General features: G+C 56.2%; 2 protein-coding genes and 1 long non-coding RNA gene across 11 annotated transcripts in view; 1 reads left to right on the forward strand and 2 right to left on the reverse strand.

Annotated features, from left to right (window-relative positions):
* Positions 1 to 929: 929 nt before the first annotated feature.
* SCN1B (sodium voltage-gated channel beta subunit 1) lies at positions 930 to 11,197 on the reverse strand. 2 transcript variants are annotated; one of them, XM_003915317.3, is made up of 6 exons: positions 10,812 to 11,197; positions 8,967 to 9,133; positions 7,903 to 8,143; positions 2,115 to 2,256; positions 1,672 to 1,743; positions 930 to 1,581 (listed from the first exon to the last, which is right to left on the reverse strand). In XM_003915317.3, the coding sequence occupies exons 1-5, from the start codon at positions 10,849 to 10,851 to the stop codon at positions 1,677 to 1,679; spliced, it is 657 nt and encodes a 218-aa protein (XP_003915366.1). In that variant the 5' UTR covers positions 10,852 to 11,197; the 3' UTR covers positions 930 to 1,581; positions 1,672 to 1,676. The 2 variants fall into 2 exon arrangements, with proteins under 2 accessions (XP_003915366.1, XP_009192390.1); XM_009194126.3 differs by lacking the exon at positions 10,812 to 11,197 and adding an exon at positions 9,882 to 10,447.
* A 993-nt stretch (positions 11,198 to 12,190) lies between these two features.
* Positions 12,191 to 14,425, forward strand: LOC108583269. 3 transcript variants are annotated; one of them, XR_004180332.1, is made up of 4 exons: positions 12,191 to 12,342; positions 12,870 to 12,934; positions 13,058 to 13,145; positions 13,651 to 14,425. It is a non-coding gene; the product is annotated as an uncharacterized LOC108583269 (long non-coding RNA). The 3 variants fall into 3 exon arrangements; XR_001897696.3 differs by having other exon boundaries at positions 12,870 to 13,145; XR_004180331.1 differs by lacking the exon at positions 12,870 to 12,934.
* Positions 14,426 to 15,143: 718 nt separating this feature from the next.
* GRAMD1A (GRAM domain containing 1A) overlaps positions 15,144 to 27,019 on the reverse strand; it is a 31,949-nt gene continuing 20,073 nt past the window's right edge. For 3 of the 6 annotated variants that reach the window (XM_021930993.2, XM_021930996.2, XM_021930997.2), the window contains 10 exons: positions 25,695 to 25,838; positions 22,400 to 22,518; positions 22,176 to 22,318; positions 20,271 to 20,374; positions 20,012 to 20,185; positions 19,839 to 19,926; positions 18,963 to 18,974; positions 18,534 to 18,641; positions 18,330 to 18,450; positions 15,144 to 15,564 (listed from right to left, as the gene is read on the reverse strand). In XM_021930993.2, coding sequence (XP_021786685.1) covers positions 15,472 to 15,564; positions 18,330 to 18,450; positions 18,534 to 18,641; positions 18,963 to 18,974; positions 19,839 to 19,926; positions 20,012 to 20,185; positions 20,271 to 20,374; positions 22,176 to 22,318; positions 22,400 to 22,518; positions 25,695 to 25,838 — 1,106 coding nt within the window. In that variant the 3' untranslated portion in view covers positions 15,144 to 15,471. The remainder of the gene's footprint in view (positions 15,565 to 18,329; positions 18,451 to 18,533; positions 18,642 to 18,962; positions 18,975 to 19,838; positions 19,927 to 20,011; positions 20,186 to 20,270; positions 20,375 to 22,175; positions 22,319 to 22,399; positions 22,519 to 25,694; positions 25,839 to 27,019) is intronic. The other 3 variants (XM_031659662.1, XM_021930998.2, XM_031659663.1) reach the window with 2 other exon arrangements.

Below are 27,019 nucleotides of genomic sequence, written 5' to 3' on the forward strand. Positions count from 1 at the left end.
CAGGTCCAGGCTGCGCCCGCCACTTGCTGCACCTCTGCCTACTTCCCTGCTCAATTCCTGGGCCCCGACCCCAGCCCCAGCCTCTCCCGCCTGCCCTGCTCATCCTCCCCCGGCCCCTCCCCCGCTGCCTTCCTACAAGTCACGGGGCTGGTTTGCTTTGGCAGCCTCCGCCCGGCCGCAGTGACCTCTGGAGCCAGAAAGTCCTAGCACTAGATGGGGGGGATGGGGGGCTTGGCCCGGAAAACACAGCGCTAAGGGCAGAGGCCCAGACCAAGTGGCCGGAAGCGTCCGCAGGCAGATAACACACTGTCCCGCCAGCAGCCAGGCGCGGTCCACGTCAGACCCAGGGCCAGGTAAACACCAGACGCGCAGGGTCACTGCCAGACACCTGCCCGTGCTCAACCACACGCCGGACACAGTCAGCCTCCGCTGCTTGCTCCAGATAGGCCTCCCGCACAACCGGCCCCACCCGCTTACCCACACGTGCCCGCTGTGCCCAGCCAAACCCATCTCCACCGCACCCATTTCCTCCACTCAGCCCAGGGCCCCTCACTGGGACACGCTGGTTTAGCCTGGCTTCCTCTGCTTTTCCATCCATACCTGTCTCTCCTTCCCTCTCCTTCTCCCCAGCACCCACCTCTCCAGAGACCCACACTGCTGGGCACACCGCACACCCCATGCCACCCCTGCACCCCAGCATCAGCCTCCATTCTCTTCCCTCCACAGCACCCCCTCGCTTCCTGGCTCCGTTCTACTCTCCCTCACCCCTCATGGTCCCCGCTGAGCGAATGGCTCCCCCAACCCCGACACAGATCAGACATTAGTGTCTTCACCTGTGGGCCCTCGGGTAGGGTCCCTGGAAAGCGGGCTTTAGGATTCGGGGACGGGGATGGGGGGAAGGTGACGGGGCTCACAATCGAAACTATGCATCAAGTCCAAGAGTCTTTATTTCATGAACAAAACTACTTCTGTAAAGAGAGACGAGGCTGAAAGGGCCCCTTTCTAGGTGGCCACAGTTCAAGGCTGGTGAGAGAGGGCGAGGTTGGGCCGGGGCAGGAGTGCATTACAGGGAGGGGGGACCCCAGGTCCAGCCGGAGGAAGCGGGAGAGGAAATGATGCCGGGGAAGGGGAGTCGGAGTGGGTCCCAGAAACCCCTGCCCCAGACTGCTCCAGCCCATCATCGCGATCCCTGCCGCCGGGCAGGGAGGAGGCGGGGAGGGGCTGGCCCCAGAAGTGCATGTCTGAAGCGGCCAATGTGTGCAAATCAGCAAGGAGGAGGGGTGCGGGGCCGCTGCCCCCACCTCACCGCCCCCCTCCCCAAACAGGCAGCAGAAGCAGGGTGGGGGCAGCGGCAGTATTGCTTTACCCATCATGCATGGCGGTGCGCGGCCGGCGGGGCAGGAGCTGGAGGAGGCCAAGGCGGGGGTGCGAGCCAATCCCCCTGCCCCTCCCACCCCAGCGGCTCCGTCGGCAGGACTCAGGCTTTCTCCGGCCCAGGAGTGGCCACCCCCACACTGGGCGCAGGCGGTGCCTGGAGAGTCCCCATTAGGGCTGGCTCTTCCTTGAGGCGGGGCCCAGGGCCTGAAGGTGAGCAAGAGAGGGGGAATTAGGGACCTGGGGGACTTTGGCCCCTCCCAATCCCCTTCTCCTCTGCCCGCCCATCCGCCTTACCGGGGCTATTCGGCCACCTGGACGCCCGTGCAGTTCTCTTTGCTTTCGGAGGTGATGGCCAGGTATTCCGAGCTGTGGGGGAAAGGCCAGGTATACAGTGACCCCATTATCAGACCGACCCAACCCCCAGGGGATGGGGGAAGGTAGCGGGCTCCACCCCAAGTACACAGGGCTCCTTAGTTAGAGGAGGGGGCTACGGCTGGACTCCTCAGGGTCTCTGAGGAATCTGGCTGGGAGCCTGGGCTCCTGGGTTTGAGGGAGGAAGGGACTGGGTCTGACACCCCTATCCCATGTCTGACAGGGAGCGCTCCCCTCTGGGTGGTGCTGAGAGATGGCGCCCTGGGCCTCTCCACTGCCTCCTCCCCGCCGGGCTCCGGGTGTTCCTCTCTGGCAAGTGCGAAGCTGCCCTGTGTGCCCTCACTCCTCGCAGCCACCCCACTCACGCGTTCTCTTGTGCAGCAGTCTCCGTGGCGGCAGCGATCTTCTTGTAGCAGTAAACCATCTCTGCCACGAGCCATATGGTCAACACGACGATGAGCACATACATCATGATCTCAGACACGATGGATGCCATGTCTCTGTTGGCTGCAGGGGCCAGGCAGGGTTAAAGGGGTAGCCCAGACTGCATGACAGCCTGAGTGTGCTGTGAGCTTGCTGTGTGAGCTTGGGCAAGTGGCTCGACCTCCCTGGGCCTGGTGTATGCACTGTGATTATTAATGCCCAGCCTTGGGTGGGCCTGGTGGACGTCACCCTCAACCTGCCTCCCTGTGTAACTCGAGGGCACATCTGTGTCATTCCAGAGGCCCTCAGCACAGTGCCTAAAAGCCGTAGCTCTGCAACCAGAAGGCTCAGGTTCAAAGGCTGGCTCTGCCACTGGCCAGCCGTGTGACCTTGGGCAAGTGACTCAGTGTTCTGGGCCTCTGTTTCTTTTTTTGGGGAGCCCAGGGTCTGCAGCTCTGTCGCCCAGGCTGGAGTGCAGTGGCCGGATCTCCAGCTCACTGCAAGCTCCGCCTCCCAGGTTTAGGCATTCTCCTGCCTCAGCCTCCCGAGTAGCTGGGACTACAGGCGCCGACCACCTCGCCCGGCTAGTTTTTTGTATTTTTTAGTAGAGACGGGGTTTCACCGGGTTAGCCAGGATGGTCTCGATCTCCTGACCTCATGATCCACCCGTCTCGGCCTCCCAAAGTGCTGGGATTACAGGCTTGAGCCACCGCGCCCAGCCGCCTGTTTCTTCAATTGTAGAATTAATACTTCCTTCATCAGAGTGCTGTGAGAATTAAATATGCTTTAAAATCATTAGAATAGTGCTTGATCTATAAATAGCATTCAATGAAGGTTCACTTTTATGAATGTTATTATTATTATAACTGGGGCAGTAAAGCCTAATGGTTAACAGCCAGGGCTCTGGGGCCAGACTGCCAGGGTTCAAATCCCGGCTCTGCCTCTTACTAGCTGTGTGACCTCAGGCAAAGGACTGCACCTCTCTGAGCCTCTGTAAAATGGAGGTGGGAATACGCAGACCCTCTCACAGGGTTGCTGGGAGAGGAAATGAGTTAACATCCGTAACATGCTTGGATGGGCACATAGTCAGCACTGCTGAAGTGCTGGCTATTTTCCGGAAACTCTACATTCTCTCTACAGCACTGGCCCCGCCAATTGCCAGCTTCTCCTTGAGCCTAAATTTAAACTGTAAAGGGAACGCGTTCAGCCAGGGGACCAGAGTCAAAGGCCACTCTGGTGTCCTCAGCTGGATTTCCTAGGTGTCCATTCCACATCTCTGGCCCCCTCCTGGATGGCTGAGATCCCATTTTCCCTGCTGTCCTCAAATGGCCTCCCTCTGCTGCGAGTGGGGCACTTTCTGTGGCTCCACCCTGTGCAGATGGCACCAGTGCTTTCTGGGCCAGAGTGAGGGAGGGAGTGGGGCTGGATGCTCCCCCTGCCTGCCCCAGCTTCCCTGTGGGAGGAGCTGGGACAGGGTTTCCTTCTCATTCCTTCCTTCCTTCCTTCATTCATTCTTTTCAACAGACTTCTTTATTTTTATAAGAGACAGGGTCTTGCTCTATTGCCCAGGCTGGAGTGCAGTGATGCAGTCATAGCTCACTGCAGCCTGGAACTCCTGAGCTCAAGCAATCTCCTGCCTCAGCCTCCTGAGCAGTGGGGACTACAAGTGTGCACCACCAGGCTCCGTGAATTTTTTCCTTTTTTTTTTTTTTTTTTTTTTAGTAGAGATGAGGTCTCGCTGTATTGCTCAGGCTGGTCTTGAACTCCTGGCCTCAAGAAATCTTCCCACCAAAGTGCTGGGATGACAGGCATGAGCCACTGCACCCGGCCTCCACAGACATTATTAGTGTGTCTCATGTAGTGACCTGCTGTCAGTCAAGCTCTGTGCTAAATTCTTTATCCAACCATCTCCTTGATGCCTCGGAAAACCTCAAGGACAAGCGCATCCTGGCTGCCCACAGTGGCTGGCCTCAGGAACCACTCTGAGCTGGATGCACACCGGATAAAGCCCCATCATCGGAATTCATGCCCCCGCTCCTGGAACTCAGTGCCCAAATGGGTTTAGGTAACATGGCATCTCACAGGCAGCCCGCAGATCTGAAGGCCAGCCGCGACTCTGCAGGCCGGATTTCTCACCCGCCTCAGACGCTGCTGCGCCTCAAGGCATTTTCCACTCATGTTGTGTGGATCCAAAATAGGATTCCTGCCCCCATGGGTCCCCATCTGCCTGCTCCTACCACCGGTGGGCAGCCCCCAGCAGCTTCCCAGCATCTTCTTCACTTCTTGCAGGTCAGTGAAGTTCTCACCACCATGACCCGTCGCCTCCTCCTATGGAAATGACATGGCTCGTTCCTCAGGGGTCATTACCAGGAGGCAATAGAGGTTGATAGGCAATACTGAAACTGCAGCGAGATAGTGGATAAAAATAATAAAAAGGTCAGTGTGGTGGCTCCCATGTGTCATCCCAGCATTTTGGGAGGCCAAGGTGGGTGAATCAATGGAGGCCAGGAGTTCAAGACCAGCCTGGTCTACATAGCGAAACCCCATCTGTACTAAAACTAAAAAAGAATTAGCCAGGCATGGTGGCATGCACCCGTAATCCCAGCTACTTCGGAGGCTGAAGCAGGAGAATCGCTTGAACCCGGGAGGTGAAGGCTGCAATGAGCCAAGATCGTGCCACGGCACTCCAGCCTAGGCGACAGAGTGAGACTCTGACTCAAAATAATAATAATAGGCCGGGCACGGTAGCTCACACCTGTAATCACAGCACTTTGGGAGGCTGAGGCGGGTGATCACCTGAGGTCAGGAGTTCGAGACCAGCCTGGCCAACATGGTAAAACCCCGTCTCTACTACAAGTACAAAAATTAGCTGGGCATGGTGGAGTGCACCTGTAATCCCACCTACTTGGGAGGCTGAGGCAGGAGAATCGCTTGAGCCCGGGAGGTGCGGTGAGCCGAGATTGTGCCACTGCACTGCAGCCTGCCTGGGTGACAGAGCGAGACTCCATCACAAAAATAATAATAATAAGGAATGGCAGGCAGTGCTAACAAATACAGTAATATTGTGGTATTGTGGGTAATGAAAAAATACAGTAGCACAGTGAGTCATGTTAAAAATACTGTAGTATCGGGGTGATGATGAATATAGTATAGTATAGAATGGAATATTTTTAAATGCTACAATAGGATTGATTTTTAAAATACTATAGCATAGCATGGTGGATAATAAAAATACCCACCATGGTGGGGAATGTTAAAAATACTCTAGCATGATGGATTATAATAAAAATACTGCAGGCCAGGTGTGGAGGCTCACTCCTGTAATCCCAGCACTTAACGGCGGCTAAGGAGGGAAGATTGTTTGAGGCCAGGAGTTCAAGACCATCCTGGGCAACATAGCAAGATCCAGTCTCTACAAAAAAAAGACATATATATATAGAGAGAGAGAGCTGGGCATAGTGACTCACACCTGTAGTCCCAGCTACTTGGGAGGCTCAAGCAGGAGGATCGCTGGATTTGGGGAGTTTGAGGCTGCAGTGGGCTATGATTATGCCACAGTATCCCAGCCTGGGCAACAGAGTGAGACTTGGTCTCTCTTTAACAAAAAACAAAAAAACTGCTGTGTTTGGCAATATTATGAGTATAATATATTGTGTAATATAAAATATACTATAGTGGGTAATATAAAATACTATAATATAGTGGGTGATGTTTAAAAGGCAATACTACATATGGTGAGTAAAAAACACTAGAACTGGGTGGATAGTGCAGAAAACAAACTCTGCAGGGCCAACATAAGGAACTGCATACAACGGTAAATGCTGGTAAAAATACGGGCTCTGGGATGTAGTGTGATAACAGTGGACAATCCTAAAAAAGAGAGGCTCAGGCCGGGTGCAGTGGCTCATGCCTGTAATCCCAGCACTTTGGGAGGCCAAGGCAGGTGGATCATCACCTAAGATCAGGAGTTCGAGACCAGCCTGGCCAATGTGGGGAAACCCCATATCTACTAAAAATACAAAAATTCGCTGGGCGTGGTGGCGCATGCCTGTAATCCCAGCTACTCAGGAGGCCAAAGCAGGAGAATCACTTGAACCCGGGAGGTGGAGGTTGCAGTGAGCCGAGAGCACACCATTGCACTCCAGCCTGGGCACCAAGAGCAAAACTCTGTATCAAAAAATAAAAATGTAAATTAAAAAAAAAAAAAAGAGAGGCTCTACTGGGTCATGGTGTACAGAGGACACAACACCCTGGCCAATTGCCAATAACAAGATGGAAAGCACCTAGGTGGCTGAACAGTGCCCTGGGGCCTCCCACCCTCTCCCATCTCACCTCTACAGATTTGCAAGAGCAATAACAGGTTTTGTAAAGCCCCAGTACCAGGGGCGTCTTTGTCACAGCAACTCCGCGGGCGGGGCTCCATCGTCCACGTCTGCGGCTGACCCCCACCCCCCAGCAGCATGACGAACACCAGAATGGCTCAGACATGCCTGCTGAATTGCATTTGGCTACACCGCTTTGACAATAAACGTAAAAATGCTCATTATAAAAAGAAACCCACAGGCTCTGGCTGATCACAGAGTACAGTGAATCATGCCAAGAACGGAAACACAGTCACCCAAGCTCCTCTGGGTTCAAGTCCAGCTCCCGATCACATGACTTTGGCCACATAACTTTCCCTCCCTGAGCCGTGGTTTTCTCATCTGTAAAATGGGGATAGGAAGAGCCCCTATCCCAAGGGTGGGGAGAGGATTCACTAAGGAACTCCTTGTAAGGCACTGAGGCTGGCATCCATCTCACGGAAAAGACAAGCAGTGCATGTTGCCCGTGAGGATGTGTGTGCCAAGAGACCTTCTTGCCACGGCTTGTAGCTGGTTCAAACCTGGGCTATCTCCCTGCCTCTAAGCCAGTGGCCACAGGGCCCTGGACAATTGCAATTGATGCTGAGCAGAAGATGGTTCAGAGAAGGGGTGGACCTCCCTCAAACAAGGGGTCCAGGGCGGCTAAGGCAAAATGATGAGGCATCCGAAAGCGCTGTAGATCCTTGCTGCTCAGAGGGTGGGCCCCACACCTGTGGCCCCACACTGCCTCACCTGAGAGTTTTAGAAAGGACCCCTGGGCCCGCCTCAGAGGTGTTGAGTGAGACTCTGCAGGCCAGCGCGGCTCCCCTGTGGCAGGAGTGCAGAGGGGTGTGCGGAACTCTGCTCTAGGTGGCACGCTCTCTTGTCTCATCACGACAGAGGGCAGCAGGGCTGAGTTACTCAAACAGTAAGAACCGCCACCCTCACCACCACGTGCAAGGCTCTGCTGGAAGCCGGGCATGTGCCTGCAGTTGCTCAATCCTCATGACGCCCGTGATGGTATAATGGCTCAAACTACACCCCGAGAAACACATCAGATTATTATCCTGGGCGAGCCCAGGACAACCCTTTGGCTCAGAGACAGAAGGCACCTGCCAGAGATCATGCAGCACAGGTGACAGAGCTGGGTTCTGTACCCGGAGCATCTGTGGGGGAGATGCATGCTTTGACCTCTCCGTGGGCTGGAGGGAAACAAAGGCCAGAGCTGGAGTGGGCGGGAGAGGCTGCTCCCCTCTTCCCCCAGCCCGCTGCTGTGGGCGGATGGCTGGCCAGGCACAGAGCCAGCCTGTCCTGTCCGCTACCTGCCATCTGTCCCTCCATCTGGCTCGCCGGTGGGTGACGGCAAAGGGGCAGGCAGCGCCCAACTCACCTTTGTCCACTACCTCAATGTGGATCTTCTTGACAACGCTGGTGTTGTGCTCGTAGTTTTCGAAGAAGAGCAGGCGGTAGACGTGGCACTCGTAGTCGCCCGAGTGGTTGTAGGTGACGTTGGTGATGAAGATAGACAGATCCTGCAGGTCCTTGGTGCCCCGGCTGCCGTTCCACACCACACGGCCCTCGAAGCGCTCGTCCTCCTCCAGCTGCAACACCTCATTCTCATAGCGCAGGATCTAGGGGTAGCCAGGGAGGGGGAGGTGTCGCTGCCTGGGCCTCTCTTCCCTCACCTGACCCTGATTCTCTCCCCTGCCGTGACACCCACAGACACAGATGGTACATAGATGGGCTCAGACGCCTTGACCTCAGGCAGAGAGGGCACAGGGGTGGGGGGGCGGGGGCTAGGATCATGCCTGGAGTCATCCAGACCCCACTTTTGCCTCCAACCGAGATGCACATGTGCACACACACGTTCCTCAGTCATCCTCTCAAGCCCCATCTGGCCTCTAGGCCATCATTCTCTGCAGTTCTTTCCCAGCCACCAGATACACTCCTCCAGCAGGGACAGGGCAGTCTGATCCCCGCAGCTGGAGACCCCAATTCTCCAGCACGTCATTGAAGTTTATGGTTCCCTCTCCCATATGTAATGCAAAATACACACGTATTTCAAAGGAGGTTAAAAAAAAAAGAAAAAAGTTCTGTCTTCCCTCTGTAATGACTATCCGAGACATTGTTTGCTGGTGCCAAATAAGTCCATTGACATTTATTTCGTGCCAACCATGTGCCAGGTGCGTCAATGCATTCGGTCCTCACGCAAACCTATGGGCTAGAGACCACTGCCACCCCATCTTTACTGAGGAGGAAACTGACTTTCAGAGAGGCTCACTGATTCGGCCAAGGTCACCAGCAGGCCACTGGCAGAGCCAGAATCTGAATCCAGGTCAGCAATCACAGCATATTATTAAAACAAACAAACAAGCCCCCTCCCTGAGATCCAGCCCCACTGCCTCCCACACGCGGATTCCCGCCATCCCACACCTGTGCCCGGCACCCGCACACCTTGACAAACTCCTCAGTGCCCTTCTGGCGGAAGGTCCACTCGGTGAAGGTCTCAGCGGTGGTCTCGCTGCGGCGCTTGCAGGAGATGCAAAGAATTTTGAAGGTCATCCCATACACGGCCTCGGTCTCCGAGTCCACCTCCACGCAGCCCCCCCAGGCTGAGGACACTGTGGGGACAGCAGGCTCAGGTCAGGCAGAGGCACCCATTGCCCTAAGCAATGCCAGACCCCTCACAAACCATCTGTTCCCCCCTCAATGATTACCAGCAGACGAGACTGGATGCCAGGCTAAGCCCTGTCACTCACTGTGTGACCTCAGCAAGTCATTCGTCTCTGGGTCTCAGTTTCCCTCTCTCTTGTTGAAAGAAATGGTCCTCTGCTTCCAGCATTGGCTGGGCCCATTTTCATACATTAGGTAGGGCCTTTTACATGGGAGGCCCCATAGGGACTGTCATCGTTGCCAGTAACTCAGACTTCTTGCTACCCGAGTGCCCCTTCCTCAGAAAGTCCCTTGCTGGAGGAACCCAAGCACCTAGGTGGTAGAATGACACTTCCAGCTAAGTTAGAAGTTCAAGGTGGCAGTCGTTTTCACCATTAAATTGCAAAACCAGCTAGCTCCAGGAGAAATGGGTTGGGAGAAAAGAAGGTCTGGGGGTGGGGGATTGTGGGGAGGTGGGCACTGGAATTGGGGCTGATCCACACTCAGCCCCTCTTCCCAGCCCCACAAGCCCCTGTGTGAGCCATCCCCTCCCCAGCCTCTCCTGCTTCCATCATCCCCTCTTCCCCAGGGTCCTCGCCTCTAGAGCTCTTCCCACCCCAACCTCATCCACTACTCAAAGCTTTCCTGAGCTCTCTCCTGCCCCAGGGACTTTGCACCCCATGGAATTCCAGTCTTAGAATTCCTTCACTCTCTTACCTGGCACCTCCTTCCTGCCTCCCAGCACTCTGTAGCTAACGCGGTGTCTCTTCTGCTGCAGCCCTGTGCTGTCCTTGTCTCCTGATCCTCAGGACTTCTCATCCATCCGCCCCTGCTGCGGTCCCTTTCAGACTCCCTGAGGGCCTCTGTCTCAGTCCCTCCCATCTTTGTCCCTCTCAGGGGTCTCTCTGAAGGTCCCTCCACTTTGTGTCCACTCTCTGGGCTCAGAAGGAGACCTCTCCTAATCCCTTTCCACCTTTCCACGTCTATCCCTTTTAAAACTCCATGCCAGATTCTCTCCCGGTGTTCACGGGCACCCCCATCTCCCTCTCTCTTCTCTCCATCTCCTTCTGCCTCTCTCAAGTTTCCCTTTCTCCATCGCGCTCAGTCTCTTAACTCTCCTTCTTTTTCTTTCTCTCTCTCTGTCTCCAATATCCCTCTCTCTGTCTCCGTCTCCCCCTTGACCCCCACGTCCCCAGCCTCCCAGCGGACCACTCAGGTGCGCTCTGAGTCCTTCTCTGTCTCTCGCCCCCTTCCTCCCGTCTCCATCTCTCCCTGTCCCTCCGTCTTTCCTGTCCCAGTCTCCGGGCGCCGCCTTCCCCCCACCCCCCTCCCGCGGCTGTGGGTGTCACATTGCAGCCTGTGGGGCTACGGGAGCAGCTGACTCCGCGTTTTCTCGCCCCCGGCTGGGCGCCTGCAGCCGCGAGGCTGTGCCAGCCCGGCCCCCGCCCGCTGGAGCCCACCCGCACCTCCACCGCCCTCCCCAAGCCCGGCTCCCGCGCGCACAACTTCTGAAGCTGACTTGGCGGGGCCCGGGGTTGGGCCGGGGGCGGCCCTCGCGCGGCTGCCCCGAGTCCCGAGCGCCACTCCCGCCGCCCCACCAAGCGACCCCGCGGTGCCCCCGGCCGCGCGCGCCCCCTGTGCACTCACCCAGTGCCGCGCCGACCACTAAGGCCAGCAGCCTCCCCATAGCTGCGCGGCGCGTGCTGCGCCCCCCTCCCGGGCCGCCGGTATTAATAGCCGGGCGAGAGGCGGCGGGACCCGGCGGCGGTTAGAATGTCCCCGGGAGCGCGCGGGCGCAGCAGCTGCGGCTCTGGGACCGGCGAGGGGGGAAGAGGGGGGGCGCGGCCCCCCCGCTCCGGTTACCGCCGGGGGCCCAGCCCCGGGGCCCGGCGTCCGGGCATCCCCGCCGCGCGGGCGGCGGCCGCTGCTCGGGCTGCTGCGCTGGCGCGCACAGCCGGGCACATCCGCTAGGTGCACCGACCCAGGTCCCGCTTCGGCTCGGGCGCGCTCGGGCGCGGACCGCGGTCTCCTGCGCACTGCAGCGACGGCGGCGGCGGCCTAGGGAGGGAGGAGGGAGGAGAGGGAGGGGGCGGGATGAATCACCGCGGGGGGAGGGCGCGGTCGCCCAGCCTTTGCCGCAGCGGCCCGGGAAGCGGCCGCTGCACGGGCCTCTCCGGGTGGCGCAGGGACAGCGACTTCTGGGAACGCGGCGGATGGTCCGGGTGTCTCCGACTCCGCTGGGGCTCTGAGGACCACCCCGCCACCTTCCCAGGGAGTCTGGAAAGGTCACCCCCAGAGTCACAAGAGGACTTGGAGCGCAGTTTGGGGGCCGGGTTTCCGATTTCAAATCATGGAGGTCATCCTCAGGAGTTCAAGGAAGCGAACCTCCAAGTGATCTCCCCTCAGAGCCCTGATATCCAGGCCTGAGGGTCACTGTGCAGGGACCCCCAAATAGGCATTAGAGGAAGGTGGGGGCCGTCAAGCTAAGACTACAGCTACAATCCAGACCTCACCCAAGCAGGCGGGGCACCCTGGGCAGAAGCAGCCCCGGGGGTCTGGAGGTGCTGTTTCAGGAGGATGACCCCTTCAATCCCCTGCACCCCTTTATGTCCCTGATGTCACCTTCTACCCCTCTTTCCTCCCACTCCACTCTGGCTGTTCAGGCCCTCCTGCTGTTCCCAACACAGGGAACCCATTCCTGCCTCGGGACCTTGGCCCCTGCCCTCCCCTCTACCCCTGCTCTTCCTGCTGCCCCGCCACTCTCCCTCCGCCTCCATGGCTCCAATGTCACCTTCGTTAGGTCTTGTGTCGCTTCAGGGCAAACTGCCTCCCCCGCTCCTAACTTGACCTCCTTTACTCTTGTTGAATGTTTTTCATAGCAGCCTCACTACCTGACATTTTGTTTTTGTTTTTTTTCTTAGACAGGGTCTGGCTCTGTCGCCCAGGATGAAGTACAGTGGCGTGATCTCGGTTCACTGCAACCTCTGCCTCCCGGGTTCAAGAGATTCTCCTGCCACAACCTCCGGAGCAGCTGGGAGTACAGGCGCGAACCATCATGCCTGGCTACTTTTTTTATTTTTCAGTAGAGACAGGGTTTCACCATGTTGGTCAGGCTCGTCTGGAACGCCTGCCCTCGGGTGATCCGTCCGTATCAGCCTCCCAAATGCTGGGATTACAGGTATGAGCCACCCGTCGCCTTCCCAGCACTTTGGGAGGCCAAGGGCGGGGGGCGGGGAAGATCACCTGAGAGCAGGAGTTCGGGACCAGCCTGACCAAAATGGTGAAACCCCATCTCTACTAAAAATACCAAAAAATTAGCCGGGAGTGGTGGTGGGCACCTGTAATCCCTGGACAAGAGCGAAACTCCCTCTCAAAAAAAAAAAAAAGGCCAGGTGTGGTAGCTCAGGCGTGTAATGACAGCATGCTGGGAGGCTGAGGTGGGCGGATCATGAGGTCAAGAGATCGAGACCATCCTGGCCAACATGGTGAAACCCCATCTCTACTAAAAATACAAAAATTAGCTGGGCGTGGTGGCGTGTGCCTGTAATTCCAGCTACTCGGGAAGCTGAGGCAGGAGAATTGCTTGAACCCAGGAGGTGGAGGTTGCAGTGAGCCGAGATCACGCCACTGCCCTCCAGCCTGGCGACAGAGTGAGACTCTGTCTAAAAAATAAAAAATAAAAATAAATTGTAAAAAATCCCCCAGGTGAGGACACTGTCTTGTGTACCACCATGTCTCTTGCACCTTGAACTGTTCCTGGCACATTGCAGGTACTCAATCAATATTTGTCAAACAAATAAATGAAAGTCAATGTTCACTAAGCCCTTGGGATTTGCTGAACCCACTTCTACTGCCCCAAATCTTCAGTGAGTTCTATTATGCCCATTTTACAGATGAAGAAACTGAGGATGGGAGGGCCGCTCCCTTGCCCACAGTCATGTAGCTGGCCTAGGATGGATGTGGAATCCTGCCCCAGCAGTGGTAAGTGGCCTGTCCTACCAGTAGGTTCTGCCAAATGGAGAAAATGGAGGTGGGAGTTCTGGTCTGTCAGGACCAGGGTGGGAGTGAGACTCTCAGCTGAAGGGTCACTACCTAGGTCCCAGCCTCCAATTCTGGGTGGGGTAAGGTCTCAGAATCCCCCTGGCCCAGCCCTGCCAGACAAGAGGAGCTAGGGTGCGGGGCAGGACCATGGCAGAGGGGCAGGGAGCCAGGGACACCCGATACCTCTGTGGTCTAGACTTTTATGCCAGCGCCTCCTGAGCTGTGAAATTCCCCTGCAGAGAATAACCCTCTTGCTGTTCCGGGCCCTTCCACTGGTGGGGGATGGTAGGTGAAGGCACAGGGAGGACAGGCCTCAGCACTGGACAGGAGGCACCTCACAGCCCTATAAGCTATGTTCAGTGAGCACCTACTATGTATGGGCTTGGTGCTGTTCTAAGCATTCTAAGCACTTTACTAACATTAGCTCATTTAATTCTTCCTATAGGTGATATTATTATACCCATGTTACAGATACAGAAGACTGAGGCTCAGCATGGGTACCTTGCCATGATTACACAGCTAGAGGGTAAGAGGGGCTGGCTCTGCCTCCTATGCCACTCCTGATCCACTCTCCAATCCCTCCCCCAGTCCCCTGCCCCAAGCCATCAGTTAGGATGATTCTTATAGCCAGAGGCGTGACATGCCAAAGGTGTCTCTTTACCCCATACACTCACTCTAGAACCAGGACAAGGTTTCAGTGAGGTGGACCTGGGTTCTATCTGGACCAGGGACTTTGCCTCCAAGCTCATTTCCTCATCTGTAAAACAGGGATCCAACAAACCCTCAGCCTGAATGGGCTGTGGTAGGGTCCTGAGGGGGTTAGGACCTTGCATCTAAATGTGGAGACCCCAGGGGTCAGGCGTGGAGTCTGCCTCCCTGCTGGGTAGCCTCAGGCGTGTACATCTTTGTCTCCACCTCATGGAGTCACTGTGAGAATAAAATGAACATCAGATCTTGGCACAGAGCTCAGTACGTACGTACTTGGTACTCACTACACGAGTTACTTTTTTCCCTCTATTTTTATGCAATAAGTGTAACATTTATTGAATACTTACTCCATTCCATCTGTGCCAGGCCCTGTTATAAGTAGCCACATTTATGAACTCCTTGAACCTGTAACAGCGGTTCTCAAAGTGTGGTCTGGGGCTGGGCATGATGGCTCACGCCTGTAATCCCAACACTTTGGGAAGCTGAGTCAGGAGGGATCACTTGAGGCCAGGAGTTCGAGACTAGCCTGAGCAACATAGTCAGATCCCATCTCCAAAAAGAAATAAAAAATTAGCCGGCCATGGTGGCTTACACCTGTAGTCTCAGCTACTCAGAAGGCTGAGGTGAGAGGATGGCTTGAACACAGGAAGTCGAGGTTGCTGTGAGCCATGTTTGTGCCACTGCACTCCAGCCTGGGCGACAGAGAAACCCTAACTTAAACAAACAAAAAAACAAAGTGTGGTCTGGGATGGCACCATGAGCATCCCCTGGGAACTCATTATAAAGGCAGAATCCCAGCCCTGCCCCAGACCTACTGAACCAGAAATTTGGAGGGAGGGGCCCCACAGTCTGTTTTTCATCAAGCCCTCCAGGAGATTGGAACGCAGCTCAAGTTTGAGAACCACTCCCCTCTAACAGCCCTGAGAGACAGGTACTGTCATTCCGCCCATTGCACAGGAAAGGGCACTGGAGCTCCAGGGGGTTGACCTGCTGCAGTTACACCACTGCTAGGAAGCAGGATTTGAACTCTGGCTCCCAGAGTCTGTCCCCGGACTTCCTGCGTTGACCTCAGATGATGTAAAGCTTGTGTAAGATGCTGGGGGAATTCCAGATCGTTTCAGTGACTATGGCCCCAGAACACAGACAGAGGTCCCCTCCCCACCACGGCAGGATCTGAGTGTAACAGGAGGCTCCCACCCACTCCCAGGGCCCCACAGGCACAGCCACAGCCACTTCTGACCCTTTATTGGGGCACCATCAGCCCCAAATAAATATAATACATTAAACCCAGAGCTGAGGGAACCGTGCACCCCAGGAGGCGCCCCCCACAACCTCAGCCGGGCAAAATAAGTTAGTGGGGGGCCTGCCAGAGGCCGGGCCAGCTCCCTGGTCTAAAGTGCATCTCGGTTCCATGGCCCCCACGTCTGCACAGCCCCCGGTCGGGCCGTCGGGAGGGGCGGGTGGGAGATGCCTGGCGCTCACACCGTGCCAGCAGTGGCCGCCGAGGCTCTGTGTGTCCATCTGTCCATGTGGGGGAACAGCTGCGTGGCTGGGGACCTCAGGAAAAGCTGTCTTCGGGCCGGGGCTGGGTGTCGAAGGGAGGATCTGAGACTGTGATGCCTTGGTGCAGCTTCTCCAGCGAGAACTTCATCTGTGGGGGGGAGGTGAGCAGGGTTGGGGGTGAACGCTGGAGGTTGGGGGGTGATGTCGCCCACCCCCATCCTGCCATTGAGAAACTGAGGATGGTCTAGAGGCCATACTGCCCCACCCCAGGGTCCCTCAGTGAAAAAGAGCACAGCCACGCTGCACCCAGTTTAAATTCTCAGAGGCAGCAGAGGAAGGGGCTTAGTGTGTGCCTGGCACCCCGATGGCCTGGGTTCAAATCCTGGCTCTGATCTCGTTACCTCAGTTAACCTTAGGCACGTCCTGTAACCACCCTGAGTCAAAATCCCCTCATTTGAAATACGGGTCTGTAACACATCTGCTCCACAGGATTATTTCAGGGTTCTGAAGAGCACTGAGAACCCGGTGTACACTAAGTGCTCAGCACATGTTAGCTGTCACCATTACCCCATCTGTGACCTCGGGCAAGCTCCTGAGCTCCTCGAACCTGTGGATGCCTCATACCGCCTGCCTATGTATAAAACCGGGATAACGGCCGGGCGCAGTGGCTCATGCCTATAATCCCAGCATTTTGGGAGGCCGAGACCAGTGGATCACTTAAGGTCAGGAGTTCAAGACCAGCCTGGCCAACATGGTGAAACCCTATCTCTACTAAAAATACAAAAATTAGCCAGGTGTGGTGGCAGGTGCCTGTAATCCCAGCTACTTGGGAGGCTGAGGCACGAGAATCGCTTTAACCTGGGAGGCAGAGGTTACAGTGAGGCAAGATCACGCCACTGCACGCCAGCACGGGTGACAGATTGAGACTCTGTCTCAAAAAAACTGGGATAACAAAAGCATCTTCCTTAAAGGCTAGCTGTGGGGATAAGGCAGTCATGCTTAAAACTTAGAACAGGCCGGGCATGGTGGCTCACATCTGTAATCCCAGCACTTTGGGAGGCCGAGGCAGGCAGATCATGAGGTCAGGAGATCGGGACCATCCTGGCTAACACGGTGAAACCCCGTCTCTACTAAAAAATACAAAAAATTAGCTGGGTGTGGTGGCGGGCGCCTGTAGTCCCAACTACTTGGGAGGCTGAGGCAGGAGAATGGCATGAACCTGGGAGGCGGAGCTTGCAGTGAGCCGAGATCATGCCACTGCACTCCAGCCTGGGCAACAGAGAGAGAGACCCAGTCTAAAAAAAAAAAAAAAAAAAAAAAAAATGGAATAGCCCAGCCACAGGTAAGTGCTCAGTCTGCATCTACTGTGAGTACCAATCTGTGACATCAACTCTGCACCCTTGGCAGTTTGAGAGGGAGGAAAATGATAAAAATTTAACTCAGGGCCAGGTGTAGTGGATCACACCTGCAATCCCAGGACTTTGGGAGGCCGAGGCGGGAGGATTGCCCGAGGCCAGGAGTTTGAGACCAGCCTGGGCAACATGGTGAGACTCTGGTCTCTTTACAAAAAATTTTTAAATTGGCCAGGCATGGTGGTGTGTGCCTATAGTCCCAGCTACTCAGGAGGCTGAGGCAGGAGGATCACTTGAGCCAGGAGTTCGAGGCAGCGATAAGCCATGATCGTGCCACTGCACCCCAGCCTGGGCAACAGAATGAGACCCTGTCTCAAAATAAAGTAAAATAACGCAGGATGGGGGGCCCTGCCCACCCTCTCTGAGTGATGGGGCCTCAGCCTTCATCCTCTCCCAACCCCGTCCTGCCCCACCCTTCCCAGTGTGAGCCTCTCCCAAGCTTGATTTCAGGGGGGAAATGAGACTCCTAAAGATGAGCCTTCTGATATGGAAGGGTCTGATGAAACAAGGTTTTCACCGTCACCCACAGCTTCAGCTCTGATGGCCTTGGAAATGCAGGCAATGCCAGACTCTCTGTTTCCCAACCGCCTTCCCACTTCGACACCTTCCCCAGTGCCCAACACTTGCTCTGACCCACCGCAACTGCTGGCCTGAGTCTACTGGGGCCTGAGGGCATTGCTGTGTGATGACATCAATTTATTGGGCATCTGCTTTGTCCCTGGCACTAGGCTCACACTCAGGACACCCAGCCCACATCCAGTGTTTCCTGTGTGCCTGGCACCACTCCCAGTGTCAACTTGTCTCATCCTCGCAGCAGTCTTTGAAGTAGCATCAGCCATTATCCTGTGCACAGAGGCGGCCACGGCCACCATGGCAAAATCGCTTGCAAGAGGTCACACACCGGAACTGGAACCTGGTTGTCTGAGTAGACATTGTCCCTGAACTACACTGGGTGTCTGGATCCACTGTGTTTTGGAGATGAGACCTCAGATCCTTTGAAGAGTCTCTCCCCTTCAGACCCTGTGACCCCTTAGCTACCCCAGAGGGGGGTAGGGGGTAGAGGGACCACACCTGGCCTGCCCTGGCTGCTGTGATAGGTCAGGGGTGGGCCTGAGACCCCAGCAGGCAATGAGAGTAAGCGCCGTGGTCCCCGGTGGGGGGAAAAGTGTGGCTTCCAATGAAGTCAACCCTGGAGATGGGCACAGGGCAGAATGAGCACGAGACTGACTCTTACTGCCATTGAGTGACCAAACCCAGCCATGCCTAACGTGAGATGCCTCTGGACTTTTCTCCAGGACGTGAGTCAATCAATTCTTTCTTCCATTCACACTTCCGTGCTTTCCCCTGCAATGCTGTGGGGTGGGGACTCTGAGTGGCTTCCTCATTTTACAGAGGAGGACACTGAGACCCGGAGAAGGGAGGTGCCTGCCGCATGGTGGGGTTTCAACACAGGACCCTACAGCCCTGTAGCCCCGGGCCCTGCCCGAGCGGCGCCTCCTACCTCATCCAGGAGCTCCACGGAGGCCCGCAGGATCTGCCTCCACTTGTGCACCTCCACGCTGTGGAACTGCTTCTGTAGCGCCAGGATCTCGGCCCACTCTGTGGCCGTCTGGGGGAACTTGCTGTGGGGATGCCGGGCCTGAGCAGGGCCTTAGCCTCCCCCAGTGTGCCCAAGCCCCCCCATTTCCCCAGGCTACCCACTCACCCCTTGGCCAGGGCCAGGCTGTGCCAGGACTCAAAGGTGTGGGCTGTCCTTTCCAGGGACCAGAGGCGGTAGAAAAGCAGGACGTTGAGGGCGATGAGGATGATAAGGCTGGGGACAGGGGTCAGAAGTCAGGATTCCTGGGGTCTAGATGCTCTGAACCCCCCCATATAGCTACACCTTGTAGGGACACCTCTATCCTCCATTGCAGAGGAGGAGAATGAGGCTCAGAGAGGGTGAGACAGGCCAGGGTTGCACAGTCCATAGCAGGAAAGTCAGGGTTCAAATCCAGGCCTGTCTGATGCCCATACCCTTGACTGCCATGCCAGGTCGCCTCCCTGGGGGAGCCGGGGGGCGTGGGGTGGGGAGAAGAGGCTGCAACAGGCATGGGGTGCAGGGTGGGTAGGGCAGGGGGAGGACTCAGGACCCTACCTCACACAGATCCTGCAGCAGCAGCAGTGAGGGGAGACAGAGAGATGAGCACCGCCCGGCCTGCCCCCAACACCCCCAGCCCTCCTCACCCTGGGCAGCTCTGGGCCGAGCGCACCATACCCCCTCACTGGATGAGAGCTGAGAGCTGAGGTTCAGAGGCTGAGCACGTAGCCGGCCTGACCCTCACCTCCCAGGGTCTGCTCAACCCCGGGATCCGGCTTCTGTTTCTTCCCAGCGTCCTGCCCGCCAACTCCTGCAGGCTTCTGGGCAGGCGTATGGATTCTCCCTGCCCAAGCCCTTCTCAGCCTAGATGGTCTCCACTCTCTCAGGACGCCCATCCTGACTGCCCGCTGTGGCCTGGGAGGAAGCCGCCGCTGGCCTCCCAGGGCTTTCCCACTCCTGGCCCTGATCCCTCTGCCCATGCATCCTCCATCCCGGCCCAGACCACTCTGGTCTGGTGTCAGGTCTATCTTTTCCTCAAGGTCACTGCTGTGTCCTCAGCATCGCCCGGCTTAGGGGTGGGCACAGAGAATGCAACGTGCATAAATGACCTCACTGGTTAGGCACACTTCTCCCTGTGCACCTAATTCCAGAATCTTTGTGTGCCTGCTCCTCCAGAGAGCCCCCCTTGATCCTTGGGTGAGGTCAGGCCCCTCTGATCTCCCATAGCTCCCCCGGGCTCTGCTCTTCTAGCAGGGAAGGCTTCTCCATGACAAACCGACACATCCCAAACATCGCTTCATCTAATCCTTGCTGTGAGCAAACCCACGCTCCCACTTAAGCAGAGAGCCCAGAGAGGCCATGCACTTGCCCAAGGTCACACAGCCAGGAGGCAGGTTCAGGCCTGTGTGGCCACTGCTCCTGTCTCTTACTCACACGATGCTGATGAGAACCAGGGCATTGGGGATGCCTGCCCCGGGGCCCTGGTCCACAGACGGTTCAGAGAAGCGGGAGCTGAGGGAGCCTGCAGGAGAGCAGCTTGGAGTCAGAGGGCCCGGTCCAGGCCCCCAGTCCTCCGCCCACCCCGACCCGGCCCCAACGGAACGCACCCGAGGCGTGCATGCCAGCCCGGGCACAGGGGTCAGGATCTGGGTGCTGGGGCCCGTCCCCGTGAGCCCGCCAGCTCAGGGGCCGCTTCCGCCGCCGCAGGCCAGATAGCAAGCTCCGGGCATCCTTCCCGCCTTCCTCCAGAGACAGCTTCTCGGCCTTGGTGAGCTCTCGCTCTGCATAGAAGAGAGGGGGCTCTGGATGCCCATCCCTGGCCAGGCCACCCCCCAACCCATGCCCCAGCCGGCCTTCTGTCCCTACCCAGATGGTGGAAATAGTCTTCAATGCCGCTCCACGAGTTCTTCTCAATGAGCGACTTCACCAGGCTCCATGGCTGCTTTCGGTAGCGGATCTCAGAGGACACTCTGGGGTTGGGAGATCAGGGGAAGGAGGTCAGGGTCTGACTCCAGCCCTGGCTGTCCCATCCCCCAAGTTGAGTTCTTTCCTTCCCCTAATTCAGAGAGGGCCCCTTGTCACTCACAGACAAAACAGATGGGTTCCCTACCCTCCGTGGCTTCCCTGGATACCCCATACACCACCCCGCTCAGCCCGAATGCCAGCCAACTCAGCCTTCGGTCCTTCTCCACCCATGCCCAGTACATGGGCAAGGCTCCTGGTGGCCTGAGCCCTGTCCACCCACTGACCGACGTCTTAGCCAGACCTTGCCCCTGAACCTCTTCCATCCAGCTGCTGCACCCCAACTCCACACGGGCTCAGCTCCACACAGACAGCTCAGTCCCACATTGACCTCCTGGTCGTTCCCCAAACCCATTCCTCCCTGCCATCCCCATCTGGGTCAACGGCAGCTCTGTGGTTGTAGTGGCTCGGGCCAAACGCCTCGGGGTATTCCTTGAGCTCTCTTTCCCTCACCCCCACATCCAATCTCTCTGCAAATCCTGTCAGCTAAACCTACAAAATCTCTCCGGAATCTAACTCTTCCCCCTCCATTTCCCCACCCTGATTCAGCCTCCGTCCCCTCCAGCCTGGGTGACGCCAGCAGCCTCCTCCTCCCTGCTCCTGTCCCTGTCCTTGCAGTCTATTCCACCAGAACAGAGGCAGCCAGAAGGAGCCTGGGACCACCTGAGTCAGGTCAGCCCCTCCTGGCTCAGAGCCCTGGCCTGGTTGCCCTTCCCTCCAGATAAAAGTAAAGTCTTCACCATGAGCCACATCTGGTTCACCTTTTTTTTTTTTTTTTGAGACAGGGTCTTGCTCTGTCGCCCAGGCTGAAGTGCAACAGCATGATCACGGCTCACTGAAATCTCCACCATATCTGGCTAATCTTTTTATTTGTTTTTTTGTTTGTTTGTTTGAGACAGAGTTTCACTCTGTCACCCAGGCTGAAGTACAGTGGCCCGATCTCGGCTCACTGCAACCTCCGCCTCCTAGGTTCAAATGATTCTTGTGCCTCAGCCTCCCAAATAGTAGAGATTACAGACATGCACCACCACCCCCGACTAATTTTGTATTTTTAGTAGAGATGGGGTTTCACCATGTTAGCCAGGCTGGTCTCAAACTCCTGACCTCAAGTGATCCACCTGCCTCAGCCTCCCAAAGTCCTGGGATTACAGGTGTGAGTCACTGCGCAGGGCTCCGGTTCACCGCTTTAATCTCACCTCCTTCTCACCCAATCTTACTCCACTCCAGTCACTGCCCCCGCCCCTGCCTCAGGGCCTTTGCACCTGCTGTCCCAAATGAGTTGCTCTCAGCTCCTTCAGGTTCTTGGTGAAAAATTTCTTTCCCAGCGGGCCCTTCCCTGACCAGCGTATCGGGTGTAAAAGCCTCCACGCCCTGCTTCTTCAGCCTGCCGTGTTTTCCTCGTTTTTCTCCATAGACCTAACTGCCAGTGAATGCTCTGCAGATTTTCCTAATTATTTCTCTATTGTCCAATTCCCTACTAGACTATGAGCTCCCTGAGAGAAGTGATACTGCCTGGCTTTGCTGTATCCTCAGAGTCTTGAGGCTCAAACACCCTCTGCAGATGGGAGGAGCCATCCCTGGGCCACTCTTTCTCTACCCTCCACTATTCGGAGCGCAGGGTCCTCAGGAACCCCACGCTTCTGTTCCTCCACCAGGGTGGGAACCAACGCTTTGCTGTTGACTTGAGAAGTGGACAGGAGGCCCTGGGGCCACCAGGGCATCGGGTGGAGGGGCCCAGTCACCACTCACCGGAGCCGCGCCTTGTTCCGAGCCACACCCAGGATGCAATAGCGGTGGGCAGTGTAGAAGTAGTCCTGGTAGGGGATGCCCTGCGTCAGCACCTCGGAGTCCACCACACATCCGCCGGCCTGGGGGCCGCGCCGGAACAGCGTCTGCAGGGACAGAGCTGGGGCAGTCAGGGCCACCCCACCCACCCAGCTGCCCCACCTGCCCAGCTGCCCCGCCTGGCCCACCTGTGTCTCCACCACAGAGGCGCTCTTGGGGCCCAGTGGGTTGCTGATGGGGATGGTGTACGTCAGCACCCGGCGCTGGTGGCACTTGCTGTCCCCGCTCCAGGGGCTCAGGGTCACGTCTAGGGGAGGGAGGAGCAGCATGAGGAGGCCACACCCCAGTCCTTTGCCCACAGGCCGCAGGAGACTCAGCCTTCTGGGAGGTCACTCTCTGGGGACTTGTTCCAATCCACACCCCTCCTCTGTGTCCCCACCTTCCTTCCAGGAGCCTAAAGCCTTAGCTGTTGGGGTAGGGCCATCCCATCCACTGCTGCAGCCTCAGTTTCCCCCTCTGCACCCGTCCTGGCTTCTGCCCTGAGCGTTGGACCTGCAATCTTTTGAACAGCTTCTCCTGGAAGGTCCTTGGACCCCTCGAACCCACTGAGCTCCACACGGCCTCAGCATCCCCCCAAACCTGCTGCATCTCTCAGGCCCCCACTCGGGGGTGGTCCAGGGTCCTCCAGGCTCCCACTGGAGCACCAGGCCTTGCCGTGGACACCCCCTAGTCAGACCCCTAGTTTGTTACCTACACTGTGTGTTCACCAAACCTCCCAAGCGTCACTCCTGGTTCAGCCCATCTTTGCCTGCCCGGTGCCCCTCCCGGCCTTCCCTTGAGTGTCTGGCCTCAGTCTCCTCATCTGGTCCAGGGGCATCTTGTTAAAGCCAAGCCTGACTCTATCCCTTCTCTGTCTAGAACACTCCATGGCTCCCCAGTACCCCTAGAACAGAGTCTGAGTTTGGTACAGTTTGGCTATTTGTCGCCACCCACATCTCATGCTGAATTGTAATCCCCCGTGCTGGAGGCGGGGCCTGGTGAGAGGTGTTTGGATCATGAGGGTGGATCCCTCATGGTTTGCTGCTGTCTTCATGATAGTGAGTTCTTCCGAGATCTGGTCATTTAAGTGTGTGGCACCTCCCCTCCACTCTCTCTCACTTGCTCCCCCTTTTGATCAAAAGCTCCCCGAGATAGCTGGGCATGGTGGCTCATGCCTGTAATCCCAGCACTTTGGGAAATTTGGGAGGCCGTGGCAGGAGGATCACTTGAGGTCAAGAGTTCGAAACCAGCCTGGCCAACATGGTGAGACCCCATCTCTACTAAAAATACAAAAATTAGCCAGGCGTGGTGGTGGGTGCCTATAATCCCAGCTACTCAGGAGGCTGAGGCAGGAGAATCACTTGAACCCCGGAGGCAGAGGCTACAGTGTCCCAAGATTGTGCCACTGCATTCCAGTTGGGGTGACAGCAAGACCCCGACTCAAAAATAAATACATAAATACATGTTAATGATCACACGCTTAATGTCCACTCTGTCAGGCCTATGCAGGGCTTGGAGGCCAGTGGGAGACCAGGATAGATGAACTCCTGTCCTTAGCACCCAGGACCTTTTGAGAACAACAGGAAACATCTAAAAATAAAGACCACACACTACCGGCGTGGTGTGAGTTAAGGGCAGAGAGAGGCTGAGTATCTGGGGGTACGTGGGATCTGAGGAAGGTCAGGGAAGGCTGCCAGGAGGATGTGAAATCAAAACCAAGGCCTGAAGAAGGAACTGAGGAAGGAAGGGGGTGTGATATCAGTAAAGGCCCTGAGGCTGGAGGCTGACACTGGGAGAAGTCCCCTGAGGCTGGGACGGAGCAGCCGGGTATGGAGAGGGGCAGCCACAGCACTGGGTGAGGCTGGAAGGGTTGACATGGGGCCAGTCAAGGAACCTGGGAGGCTACCAAAGAGATTCAAGCAGGGGAGGAGCACGTAAGATGGGAGTTTCTCTTTGTTTCTTTTTCTATGTTGATGAGACATGTAGTATCTCCTGCAGAGTCAGGACGACTGTGCCTCGTGCTGTGGGGCTACAAGGCTCCCAAAACTATGCATATGTCCTAAAGGGGCTGGCATGTCAGGCTGAGGAGCTCTGTATTAGGCTGTTTTTACATTACTATATATACCTGAGGCTTGGTAACTTATAAAGAAAAGAAGTTGGCCGGGCGCGGTGGCTCAAGCCTGTAATCCCAGCACTTTGGGAGGCCGAGACGGGTGGATCACGAGGTCAGGAGATCGAGACCATCCTGGCTAACACGGTGAAACCCCGTCTCTACTAAAAAATAAAAAAACCTAGCCGGGCGAGGTGGCGGGCGCCTGTAGTCCCAGCTACTCGGGAGGCTGAGGCAGGAGAATGGCGTGAACCCGGGAGGCGGAGCTTGCAGTGAGCTGAGATCCGGCCACTGCACCCCAGCCTGGGCGACAGAGCGAGACTCCGTCTCAAAAAAAAAAAAAAAAAAAAAAACCAAAGGTTAATGGGTTCACAGTTCCACAGGCTGTACAGGAAGCGTGATGCTGGCATCTGCTCGGCTTCGGGGAGGCCTCAGGAGCTTTTTTTGGTTTTTATGAAGTCTCTCTCTGGAGTGCAGTGGCATAATCTCAGCTCACTGCAACTTCCACCTCCTGGGTTCAAGCAATTGTCCTGCCTGAGCCTCCAAAGTACCTGGGATTACAGGTATGCAGCACCATGCTCAGCTAATTTTTTTTTTTTATTTTTGTAAAGACTTAGTCCCATTATGTCGCCCAGGCTGGTCTCCAGCTTCTGGGCTGACATGACCTTCCTGCCTTGGCCCCACTCCTGCTTTTTTTTTTTTTTGAGACAGAGTCTTGCTCTGTCACCCAGGCTGGAGTGCAACAGCACGATCTCGGTTCACTGCAACCTCTGCCTCCCAGGTTCAAGCGATTCTCCTGCCTCAGCCTGCTGAGTAGCTGGGATTACAGGTGCCCGCCACCATGCCCGGCTAATTTTTTTGTATTTTTAGTAAAGACAGAGTTTTGCCATGTTGGCCAGGCTGGTCTCGAACTCCTGACCTCAGGTGATCCACCTGCCTCAGCCTCCCAAAGTGCTGGGATTACAGGTGTGAGCCACGGTGCCCAGCCCTGCCTCAGCCTCTTAACTTGTATTTATTAAACACTTACTATATGGTATTGCTCCAGGCACTTTTCTAATATGAACTCACTTAGATCTCATGATAACCAATAAGCCAGGTACTATTATCATACCCCCATTATTCAGAAGGAGAAACTGAGGCACAGAGTCTCAGAACCCCTCCCAAGCCTACCCAGCTAGTAAGAGGCAGAACTGCTTCTGGTCTCAGAAACGTTGCTTTTCAGCACCCCACCCAGCCGCACTGGCTAGCAGTGCCTTCCCCTGTCCTGGGCTACCCTTTCTCACCCCTCCCCTGCACCTGGGTAACCTCGGCCTCTCCTTCATGCACCCGCTGACCTGTGAACTTGCACTGCTGTAGGAAGCCCTGGAGGAAGGGCGAGTCCGAGAAGAGCATCTGCTGGAGCCGCTCAGCACCCACATGGAAGACAGAGTTGATGAGGAGGCGGCCGGAGAGGTCGGGAAGCAGGGCAGCCAGGTCCGCTAGAGACAGAGGAGAGCTGGGGATGACGACTGCCTCCACTCTTCCCTCCCTCCGCGGGCCACACCTCCCCACTCCCAGGCCTTGTAGGGCGCATGGGCAGACCCAACCTCCTGGAGCAGAGCAGGACACTGACCCAGAGCCCTCCTGTGACTCAGGGATGGGCTGAGGGTTGGCATGTGCTCCAGGTCCAGACAGTCAGAGCCACTGTGCTTGGTTCTGGGTGGAGAACACACCTAGGCCCTGAGACTTAACTCACAGGGATTCATTACCGGATAGCACGCGCTCCTGGGAGCATCAGCCTAGGAGCACAGCAATTGGTTCAGGGGTGAGTGAGGTCTAGCCGATCAACCAGTGATTGGTTCAGGGGCAGGCATGCTCTCAAGTTGGCCCAATCAGAGCCAACCGTAGGGTGTCCGTGGTAGACACTGGGAGAAATAGGCTGCTCTCTCTCACTGGGCTAGGCTGGGGCAGGGCTGAGGCCATCTCTGCCCCATAAGACACAAGAGTAGAGGCTACCTGAGACTTAGTGGAGAGAGAAAATGAATATAATAATGATAATAGAAATACTAATAGTCAACACTTACTAACTGGCCCAAGTGCTTTAGATGTATGAAATCACTTAATTCTCTCCCTTTGTTCGTTTTAGAGACAAGGTCTCGCTCTGTTGCTCAGGCGGGAGTGCAGTGGTGCAATCATACCTCACTGCAGCCTCCAACTCCTGGGCTCGAGCGATCCTCCTGCCTCAGCCTCCCCAGTAGCTGAGACTACACAGGGTGCATGATACCATGCCTGGCTAATTTTTAAACTTTTTTCTAAAAACAGGGGTCTCACTATGTTGCCCAGGCTTGTCTCACACTCTTGGCCTCAAGGGATCCTCTTGCCTTGGTCTGCCAAGTAGCTGAGACTATAGGTGTGCACCACCACAACTAGCTTTTTCCTTTTTTTTTCTTTTTTGTACAGAATGGGGTCTTGCTTTGCTGCCCAGGCTGTTCTCCAACTCCTGGCCTCAAGCAATCCTTCCCACCTTGGCCTCCCAAAGTGCTGGGATTACAGGTGTAAGCCATCGCACCCGGCCTCATTTATAGTCTCTTAACAACAACCCTATGAAATGGGTATTATCATTGTTAACTCCGTTTTCAGAGGAGGAAAGCAAAGCTCAGAAAAGTTACACAATTTGCCC

The sequence above is a fragment of the Papio anubis genome, chromosome 20 (assembly GCF_008728515.1).
Source record: "Papio anubis isolate 15944 chromosome 20, Panubis1.0, whole genome shotgun sequence".
Lineage (NCBI taxonomy): Eukaryota > Metazoa > Chordata > Mammalia > Primates > Cercopithecidae > Papio > Papio anubis.

What these genes read in the sequence shown, in the direction of transcription:
- SCN1B (XM_003915317.3), bottom strand. Translation starts at nt 10,851, where the DNA reads ATGGGGAGGCTGCTGGCCTTAGTGGTCGGCGCGGCACTGG. An exon ending in GCACTGAGGAGTTTGTCAAG is followed by an intron (nt 8,144 to 8,966) that starts GTGTGCGGGTGC and finishes GGCTACCCCTAG; the next exon opens with ATCCTGCGCTATGAGAATGA. An exon ending in ACTGCTGCACAAGAGAACGC is followed by an intron (nt 1,744 to 2,114) that starts GTGAGTGGGGTG and finishes TTTCCCCCACAG; the next exon opens with CTCGGAATACCTGGCCATCA.